The sequence below is a fragment of the Nannospalax galili genome, unplaced genomic scaffold, assembly GCF_000622305.1.
Source record: "Nannospalax galili isolate Female #2095 unplaced genomic scaffold, S.galili_v1.0 scaffold307, whole genome shotgun sequence".
Taxonomy (NCBI): Eukaryota; Metazoa; Chordata; class Mammalia; order Rodentia; family Spalacidae; genus Nannospalax; species Nannospalax galili.
The window spans coordinates 354,374-365,103 of NW_008359625.1; the positions used below are offsets into that span (position 1 = coordinate 354,374).

Genomic DNA, 10,730 nt, shown 5'->3' on the forward strand with positions numbered 1-10,730 from the left:
TGAGTGGGGGAAGGTAAAGTGAGCACATGGGAACTTTGTAGTTTCTGTTCATTTGCTTTATGCTCTGAGAAACAAAATATATTGACAAAAACATTTAAAGGATAAAACATGGCCCACCACATAGTAAATATTGAATAAGTGCTACTTCACAGGCTGCATTATCCTCTTCAGTGTCCCTGAAGCAGCGGGTTGTATTCTTGATATATTCTAAGACCAACATTGGCAGTGCCTCCCCATCCTGAGGACTTCCTCAATACCAGTCCATTCATTATTCGACTTCAGATTATTTGGAAATAGATAAGACTTGATTCTCTCCAAAAGTCTTACTCTGTAACAATCAAGTGCTAGGTTAGAAATCCACCTACTCATGACCTTTCCCTGCCTTGATCACATTTATACATGTGTGCAGGCATGTGCAAATACACAGACACATACATCTCAGACAGTCTTTTACTTACCACATACCCTGACCTAAACAAAACCAGAAACATATTCATTCTTTCAAATGAGCTTCAGAGTAAAGCCACATGCCCACAGAGGAAAACAACAATCTTATGAATATAAAACAAAATAATATCGATTTCTTGGAGCTGGGAAGATGGTTCAGTTAGTAAAGTACTTGCCTTGCAAGCATGAGGGCCTGAGTTCAGATCCCTAGCACCCACTTAAGATGCTGGGCATAGCTTAGTGCCTGGGGCTTGCTGGCCAGCTAGTCTGGCTGAATTGGTGACCTCCATCTTCAGTGAGAACTCTGTCCAAAAAATAAGGTAGAAAATGATAGAAAAAGTCACCAAACATCAACCTCTGGCCTCCATATATACATACATATGCACATACAACATATACGTACACACAGAGAGAATATTAGATTTCTTGGTTAAAAGATACTCATCAGAAATTTAGCTCAATTTTTTGATTAAAAGAATCAAATCAGATTTATTAGCTATAGATATACTTAGATTCAGTCTAGGAGGGAGATGGAGAGTGGGGAAAAAGTCTACAAAAAGAAAAGGAAATATTAGGAGACATAAAAAAGTGCTGTTCCTCCACCCCCATTAGAAGTAGAAAAGGGACAACAGCAAGAAGGAAGAGAGGAGAGGAAGAGGAGGGGGGGAGCTCAGGAAACCCTGAGGTGCTGGAGCAGACTCCTGTCACATCCTGCCACATCTGGACCACAAGCTTTGCAGAATCTTTACCCAAAGAACAGGCAGAGTGTTAGGTGATCTGAAATCTACAACACTGAATTACTCCTTGATTATAGAGCAGGCCCTTTTTTAAAAGAAAATTCAATGTATGAGAAACCATATTGGAAAGACGACTATAGACCTAGATAAGGCTATGCCTGCCTTTACAACGGTTATTTATTTATTCACTTACTTACTCACAAAAGGAGTCTCAGCACAGTGAGTTGACTAGCATGACCGTAATCACATATACAAATTTAGATTTTCCTGTAATTCTTTAAGAACGCTTCAGACACATACATGGATGCAAACCTCCTTTAAGCCTGCATTTTTCTCTCATGTTAATCTGTCTAATTTGTGATACCCGAGAGCTTCGTGGTTGATGGAATCTCTCTGTCTGGACATTTCATCACTCCGTTGCTTGTGAGTTTATTTCCTAACCAATTTTGCTGGAAAGAACTCAACACTGACTAGGGGAGTGGGGGAAGGGGAGGAAATGAGGCATTACTGGCTGGGGACATGTAAGCTGTTGCTCCCAAAAGAAGGAGGGAAGTCACTTACTGGAGTCTCTTACACAGGAGTAGTTAGAAAAGCCCCCTGATATAAGGGTATCCTATCCAGCTCTGAGATGAGCCAAGAGCCTGTTTCACAAACACAGTACCTCTCTGTCATACGAGACACACACACACACACACACACACACACACACACACACGGACATGTAAGCTGTTGCTCCCAATCATACCACACGGTGCACAGATGTGTTTTTGCTCCCTCAGCTCCACCCCCAGATAGCCACAGAACATAATCCATAAAAGCATTGGTCCATAGAATTGCATGGAAACCCATGCTTTTGCAATCCCCTCTTCTCCCATTGTGTCCCCTGGTATATAATCAACTTATACTTAAATGATAAGTCATTTTCCTATGGTTGGGGAAAAAAACCCAAATAAGTGGTAAAAGGTGAGGAGTAGGAGGACGAAATCAGAGAAAGAATTTGCATGGGGGAGAGCCAGTGAGGATGCTTAGCCAAAGTAACCACATGGGGTCTGTCAGCTTTGCTTCCCTTTGCGTATAACTGCCACCCTGCAAACCAGTGCGTTTCTAGTCTGCTCAAGGCTCAGGCTATCCCTTCACCACTCTCCAACACTTCCAAGGTACAGGTATAGCACTGGAGTGACCAGTAGTAGGCTCCTGCCGAGCTTTGATAGGGCAGGAGCAACAACCAGACAAAAGGATGCTCTCCCAGCTGCTGGATACATAAAGAAGCTAGCATGTTTAATTACTGACAGACCTTTCCTCCATTTCTGTTTGCTGCTGCTTGTAGTTGTTTAAGGAATGCTTTTATTTTTTTAATATTTTATTATTTTTATCTATGTGTATGAATGTATTGCCTGCATGTGTGTAAGTGCACCCGTGTCATGCAGTGCCCGTGGAGGTCAGAACAGGGCATCAGATTCCCCTGGAACTGGAGTTACAGATGGTTGTTAGGCACCATGTCAGTGCTGGGAATTGAACACAGGTCCTCTGCGAGAGTAGCCAGTGCTCTTAGCCACTGAGCCAACTTTCCACCCCCCCAAGTGATACTTTTATGCAACAAAAGACTGTATTAAAGGAAGAAAGGAGAAGAGTCCAATGTCTCTCTGTCCCTGATATTCTGGCTCTACTGTTCCTATGGCACCTCATCCACTTGCACATGGTTAGAACAGAAACCAGGAAGAAAACTCCTAAATGGCCTTGTAAGAGCCTTCAAATTACTTGTCTTTTTTCATTCTAATAATTATGGAGAGAGAAGACTAGAAGAGTTTAGGGGGGGTTAAAGGGAGGAGAGAGCCCCCCGCCCTTGAGGCAGGGTCTCATTCTGTAGTCCCAGATAGATTTAAACTTGCAATCCTCCTGCCTCAGCCTCCCCAGTGCTAGGATTATAAGCATGCATCACCACATCTGGCCTAAGAATTTGTTTATGGCTGATGAAATACAAAAAGAAAGCTTGATTGTTTCCTTCATGGCTAGAAGTCTTGGGAAAGTCTTGGGGAGTATGTCAGAGTGAGGAAGAGCAACAATTAAGATTTTTAAGCCTCCACTAAAAACCCAAATTTGATCTTCTAAATATGTGTAAGCAACTTAAATAATACCTTAAAATATGAAAAGTGGGAATAATTCAAACACTGTAGAGTTTAGGGCTTTTGCTAAGGTTTAATTTTGTTTTTATAAACTATAAAAGTGGGGGGAGGGTGAAATTTTTTAAAATGAAAATTTGCTTCAGGTTTCTTTTTGAACGTGATTTCAAAGAAAGATGCCATCCTGTGATAGCTCTGGGCTTTCACTCGCCTGATTTTCTTGTGCAGGGCAAGTGGTTCATCTCATCTATATAGAAAGTGCTGGAAAATATTTTCGTGCTCTGAATGCAACAGAGCGCCTAGGATTCCAGAGGAAGTGGAGGCCTCCCGCTCCATACAGGAAACAATCTTCCAGCAGGCCTTAAATGCCAGATTCCAGGCCGAGTTTAACTAACCACTGACAGCTCTGTAAACAAAGCAAGGACCTAAGGAGCCTGCTTCTCCTTTCTTGGAGTCATTTTGGGTTTGGGGGCTGCAGGGGAATTCTGGAATACTTGACTCCATGGCACGGACACGCAGGGGAAGCAGGCTCCTCATTTGAAGAGGTGGAAAGAGAAATTCTTTCCGGGATCAAAACCATCACAGAGGAGGTAGGAAAGGGTAAAATGGTTGAATTGCATCTGGAGTAAGCCGGGAGTTTTGAGCTCTGAAGACAGTTTGATCACAGCTCAGTTGCTTTTTAAAATCAGGCTTCCTGGAGATATTTCTTCTGAGCATAACTGCTGCGGCCTTCATTAACACCCTGATGCGCATACATTTAGAACATGCAAATACCTGCTTGTGATAATATTCTGTTTTTCTTTTATTTTGCCTAGTTCCTACATATTTATTTCCTTGGCCTTTTCTTTCTTTTTCATGTTTTCTCTTCCTTTGTTCATTTTTTGCATCTCTTTTGTCTGGGGTTCAGCAAGTAACAAAGAGCAAAATTATTTATTAGCTCTTAAGTCTGTCAATATTTCTTCTCAAAGTCTCTTTTAAAATGCGATCCTGGGATCTTGCTTACATTTAATAGTTTTAAGAATAAGAGTAAATTCTGCTCAGGGATCAGAAATTGGTCACTGATGGCCTTAGCAGTCTCCTGAAGTATTTTTCTTAAGAGTAAAGAAAAGATGAAGGAGGTGGAAGTGGGAGAGGCAAATGCGGGATGAATGAGGATAGTAGTCTGACTCACTGATGGTCCTCACTGTCTCTTCCCCTTTAGATCCTAACGGTTATCTGGACTTCCTAAACCTAAAACCTCGCTATGGATGATTTTGAACGTCGCAGAGAACTCAGGAGACAAAAGAGGGAGGAAATACGGCTAGAAGCAGAGAGGTAAGGATTCAGGTCGGCAGATGCTTGCACTTTATTATTAATACTTTTGGTTCCCAGACTCAGTGGCTGTTCCCTCTGAAGGGTCAAATGTGACCACATTGCACAGTCAACTATTTGTAAAAATACTTATGGATGAGAAATGTTCCGGATGAAAGTTGGTGGTGCACACCTTTAATCCCAGCACTCGGGAGGCAGAGGCAGGCAGATCTCTGTGAGTTCAAGGCCAGCCTGGTCTACATAGTTCCAGGACAGCTGGGGCTACAGGGAGACCCTGTCTCAAAAAGACCTAAAAAAAAAAAAAGGAAAATAAACTAATATTGAGAAAGAAATTGGCGGAGTCAAATAATTGCATTTAATCAAGTGCTACACATTGTATAATTTTTAATGGCAAAGGCAATGTGTGATCAAAGTTTAAAAATCATTAATAACAGAAAATCCCAAACTAGTCTTCAGTCTTAAAAAAAGTGAAGGGAAAAAGCCCCAGACAAGTCTTGTGACAAATATTTATTCTTATAAAAAAGTGTTCAAGCCCAGCCTGCTAGGGAAAGTTAATAATCAGCTATCTGAGCCACTGCAGAGGGTGTGGGTGTAGTTGGAAGGTGTTAAGGTGGATGAGGCCTTTGAGGTGGAGCCTTAGACGAAGGTTGGAGAAACACAGCATTGGTAAAATTTGAGACAGAAATGTGTGTGTGTGTGTGTGTGTGAGAGAGAGAGAGAGAGACATTCAGGCCTCAAAGGACAGTGGCATTTAATATGGCTTAAATCGGATGTTCTTTTGAAAAAGCAGAGGATTCACAGGAGGAAACTGTCCCATAGTGCTCTTTAAAATCAAATCAGCTTTACCTCCCAATAATCCCAGTATACAGTTGCAAAGCTGGGGGCAAACAACCATTTCATAGCCCTGCAGTACAAGACGGAAAACGTGCACCTGTGACAGAAGCATCCAGGTCTTTGTTCTGCACATCTCCATGAAGTGTGCAAGGCCAGGTAGAAACCTGCGTAGAGTGTTTATTTTGCACTTTCTCCTTCAGGGAATGTAGGCTCACATCCCAGCTCTGCCACTTAGTAGCCATGTGGCCATGAGCAAGTGACTTTTCTCTAAACCATACTTATAAAATCAGCATAATTCTTATACAACTTCTGTGGTTGTTATGAACTATACTGAACTTCACAAATGGCCTTGCCTAGTATGACACATAGTAGTCACAACTGGTAGTTATTATTATTATTTTATTATTTTTATTTTACATATGAGTGATTGCCTGCATGTGTCTAAGTGCCCCCATGTTGTGCACTGCCTGCAGAGGTCAGAAGAGGGTGTCAGATCCCCTGAAACTGGAGTTACAGATGGTTGTTAGCCACCATGTGGGTGCTAGGAGTTGAGCCCAGGTCCTCTCAAGAGCAGCCAGTGCTCTTAACCACTGAGCCATCTCTCCAGCCCCAGTTATTATCATTACTGACAACTGTTCTTAACCATTGCTAGTTAAGTAGCAAACAACAATAGTGTAGATGGAACTAAATATCACTACCAAGAGAAGTAAAGACAGACATCGTCCCGAGATGAAACTTGTCACAAAAAAAGCTTTGGGGGCCTGGAAAACCATGGAAAAGGTAGGATGGTGTTGAATAAAAAGGTGGCTGCATAAAATGGGAGATGGGACAGACAAGAAAAGGGGGAAGATGGGGCAAGAGGAATATGTTCCTTTATGAAAATTTTAAAATGATAGTAAATAAATAAAAATTTTTAGACCTATAAAACTAAATAAATAGCAAAAAGACCAGTCAGTTGCCAGGGGGGGATGAATAGGCAGAATGCAGGAATTTTAGGATAGCTCAACTGTCTATATGATACTGTAATGGTAAATATGTGTAGTTATACTTAAACTGTAATGCATATGAGGAAATTTGACAATCATATGTGAATGTTGGTTCATCTTACATTCAACAAATGCAACACCATGGCGTGGGGTGTTGATAATGGCAGAGGCTATGCATGTCGGGGACAAAGAGAACATGGGAAACTCTGTACTTTCCATTTAACTCTGCTGTGAACCTAAAATTATTGTAAGAAAGAAGTTTATTGATTGTAAAACGGAGTAGGGGGCTGTTTAGGGGAGAGAATGACACCAGCAAAAATTCGGTGGAGGGGAAAAGAATCTGCTATAAGGAGCCTGTTGAAAGGTTAGAAAAAGGTCTTGCACATTTCAGTGTTTATGAGGAGATCCTTAACACGGGAGTTGTATGTAAAGAAAGTATGTTAGAAAAGTTAGGTGGACTGGAACATGAAGAAAATGGGACTGGCAGAGCTGGCATTAAACATACAGCTGTGAAAGCCTGAATCAGGGCAGTGGCTGGAAGTGAACAAATAACACGTGACAACTAGCAAAGCTTTCAAAGGAGGGGAAAACTCAAATTCCAACAACTGTATGTCTGAGGTGCTCGAAGGAAGGTCTCTGCTTTGTCTACTATGGGGAAGATGAGAAGGGCCCCATTCTTGGTGGTCATGGGCATAGTGTTGAATTTCAGCTAGAAACTACATCCACATGGAGAGTTCCTCCAAGTGCTTAGAGACAGAAAACTTCAATTTTTTGTTCAGAAAAGAAGAGAAATAAATTCCTATAAGGAAAGTAAATTGGGCACCTTCTATTGTGGTAGTGGTTGCAAAGGCTGAAGTGATACCTCCCCCACAAAAAGCCAACATGAAAAAAGTAAGAGCTCATGAAGAAGTAATGGAAACCATCAAAGGAGACAAAATAGCAGGAGGATGAAGGAGAACCAGGGAGAGAATGAAGCCTGAAATTCTCAGAGGCTTCTAGTGTCCACGCCCCATGAGGCACCCTCTGTACTCTGCCTCATGCAATACAAGTCGGCTTTGGGTTCTCCTGACAGTCTACAAAATATCCTCACCCAACAAATACCTGCTTAGCACTTACCAAGTCACAGTGCATGAACTAGAGATGGGAGAAATAATGGTTATAAGGAACATGGTTTCTGCCTGTTTGTATCTCATAGTATGCTAGGAAACAGGAGTATAGTGGGTTCAGAAAACAGATCTGAAGAAGGCAGGGGTGGCCTACCAGAGCTGGGGCTAGAAACACTCAGAGGAAGGGGTCAGAGAGTAAGCGTTATATCAGAGAGATTTCTTCAGTTCATTTGCTTTCTACAGCAACAGTAAGTTAGGGAATCAGTGGTAAGAATGAGCTAATAGCTCACAGTGGTTCGAGCCATATTGTGATTGAGAGTGAATGAGCCAAATTTTCTCATTCTCAGAACTTTACCTAAAACCTGACCACACAGCTACTTGATTCATTCTTTTCAAAGTACTATTACTGTGGTTATAGGGTTTATTTTCTTTTAATGTCAGTCTTGAAAAGAGTGCATGCACTAAAGCTTAATTAATAACCTAAATTGTGTGTGTGTGTGTGTGTGTGTGTGTGTCTGTGTGTGTCCTAATCTTGTTTAACTGACATTCTGTTTACTGCTTGTATTTCTTTATGTTTGTGCTGTTTACCTTTCCATGTTTCAAGATGAATCTTCTAGTTCCTATGTTCTGGGATTTGGTAAATCCATGTTCACTCTTCAGGATTTGGTAAAATTTGATCATTTATAGGAGTAGTGAAAGTTAGGCTATATGGTCCAGCCAACTTTAATAGGAAAATGCAGGGTGTGTCCAAGAAACAGATGGTCAAACTAGGAATCAAGGGCTATCTGAAATCATGATTCTGATCTGAAGACAAAGGTCTCATGAGACCTTGGACAAGTCCCTCTTCCTGTAGTGCTACCCCTGTCTTCCTCCTGTCACAGGAGTCGGGGTTTCTTGGGGGGGTTAGTGGTCACTTCCTTTTGCTTTCGGTATTGTCTGCTTTTTTACAATAAGCCATATATTTCTGTATTTGAAATCAACTAAACAATACAACAGTCTTACATTTTGAAAAAAAAATAATTCTGTGACCTTACATAATATACTTAGGGCCAGGCTAGAGAAGATTTAACTTTCCTTGGATCTAGGGAACAAAAATATTCATCCCAGATCTTGAATGGCAGAAGAGAAAATTATCCCCAGAGACTAGTTCCAAGACTCAGAGCTACAGATGTATTTCTCTCTCCTCAAAATATTTTTACTGAGTATCTGTCTTGTTCCAAGCTCTGTTTGGGGCACAACAGAACGATGGGATTTGGAAGTGCATGTTGCATGCTTCTTAACCTATATAAAACTAAGCAATGATCAGGAAACTGTATTTTTATAGTCCCAAACATATGTACCCTAATACTGGTCTGCTCACTAAAAATAATACATGCCCTTTGTATATTGTACCTCTGATCCCTGTAGAGAAAGTACCATCATAGAAAAAGGGAAGTATTGACTTTCCTTACCCACAAAGACTTTCTAAATAAAATGTCTTGTTTTAATTTAATGTTATTGAGTTCAGTTAGTAGGTATAATTCTAATTTGCAATAATAAATAATATAATACTTGTATTCTTATTAAATGTCATAACCACAAATTAAACTAAGCCAGATTCTTGGAAATTTTATTCCTCAGAGAGTTTTTAAATGATCATTTAAAAAGCTAGCTGCAGGGCTGGAGAGATGGCTCAGCGGTTAAGAACACTTTCTGTTCAATATGTTCCCAAGCACCCAACTTGAGCAGTTCACAAATGCTTGTAACACCAGCTCCAAGGATCTGACACTCTGACGGCCTCTGTCAGTACCCACACAGATGCACAGACAGACAGACAGACAGACACACGCACACACATTTAAATAAAAAGTTAACTGCATGCTTTGTGCCACGCTGCCTTTCCTGCACCTGGACTGTCACTTACTCAGTGCAGCAAGGCTCTGCCATTCACATACCTTTCAGATAATCTAGCTTTCCATTAACCTAGACAGTAAGCCGAACTTATCAAAGAGCATTGTTCTCCTCTTTGTCTTGCCTGTGACCCTGTGCAGCCTTCATGCTGGTCTCCTTGTCCTTCATTTGGCTTTCTCACTCTAAGTTTTTGTGATGATCTTTAGATTTGTTAAAGAGGGAATACTTCATTCAGCTATCAAACATATGTGTATATCATCATATATATCAAATATCAAAAATCAGTTATCAAAATCAAATATCAGTTATCATTTCAATCAGTTTCAAAATACACATAAATATTGAAAGCTGGGCTTTATGGCCTAGGCCTATAATCCCAGCTACTTGGGAAACTGAGATAGGAAACAGTGTGGGAAAGTAGGTTCAAGGCTGGTTCGTACAATTTAGTAAGAACCTACTTCAAAATGAAGCTTAAAACAAGGAGTGGGTATGTAATACAGTGGTAGAGCCCTTGCCTTACATACTTAAGGCCCTGGGATCAGTCCTCAGCACCACAAAATAAATGAATACATACGTACATATACAGAATATTAAGTGCATGACCTTACATAGAACTATAGAGACTAATGATCACACATAGGGATAATGTGCCAGAAGTCATGAAGCATGTGTCCCAGGTAGATTAATCTTGACCAAAAGGGAAAGAAAAACATTTTAGTTGGCAGAAGGGAATGTGCAGGTGATCAGTGAAAATCCCTACTGCACTGTTTCTAAGCAAAAAACATTATTTGTGCACATTTCAACCTAAGCTATTTTTAAAATCAATTGCCTATTTGAACAAGCAAATAAATCAATAGTTCCTTTCGCTGCTCTTTTTATCCACCAGCCTCATGGGAATAAAACTCACCTAGGTACCTTCTCTTTCTGTTTCTGCTTTTCACTGATCCTTGTCACCTTGCCTTCATTTCAGGGTTTCTCAGGTACCCCCTTATGCTTTCCCCAGACCCATGTGTATCTTCACAAATGCTGGATCCATCTACTTCTGTATCTCCTCCTCTTTGTAAACCTAGATTGTCTGTGGTAGATATAGGTACCCAGGCACTTGAATCATCAGGGAATACGCACATCTGGGGAGAGTATACACATTTTCAGAGGGACCACAGTCAGTTCTCTCCCACTTAAGTATGAAGAAGCTCTAGGCGTTTATACGTAGCTCGTAAATATGGACCCGAAGTCAATATAGCTGAATAGCAGGTGTGTGTGTGTGTGTGTGTGTGTGTGTGTGTGTGTGTGTGTGTG

The 10,730-nt window shown here is 40.9% G+C and overlaps 1 protein-coding gene across 8 annotated transcripts in view; it reads left to right on the forward strand.

Moving 5' to 3' along the window:
* Nucleotides 1-10,730, forward strand: part of Cald1 (caldesmon 1) — a 188,233-nt gene that overhangs the window by 83,393 nt on the left and 94,110 nt on the right. For all 8 annotated transcript variants that reach the window (XM_008823448.3, XM_017795691.2, XM_029558848.1 and 5 more), the window contains exon 3: nt 4,506-4,618. In XM_008823448.3, the coding sequence (XP_008821670.1) occupies nt 4,548-4,618 (71 nt within the window). In that variant the 5' untranslated portion in view covers nt 4,506-4,547. The remainder of the gene's footprint in view (nt 1-4,505; nt 4,619-10,730) is intronic.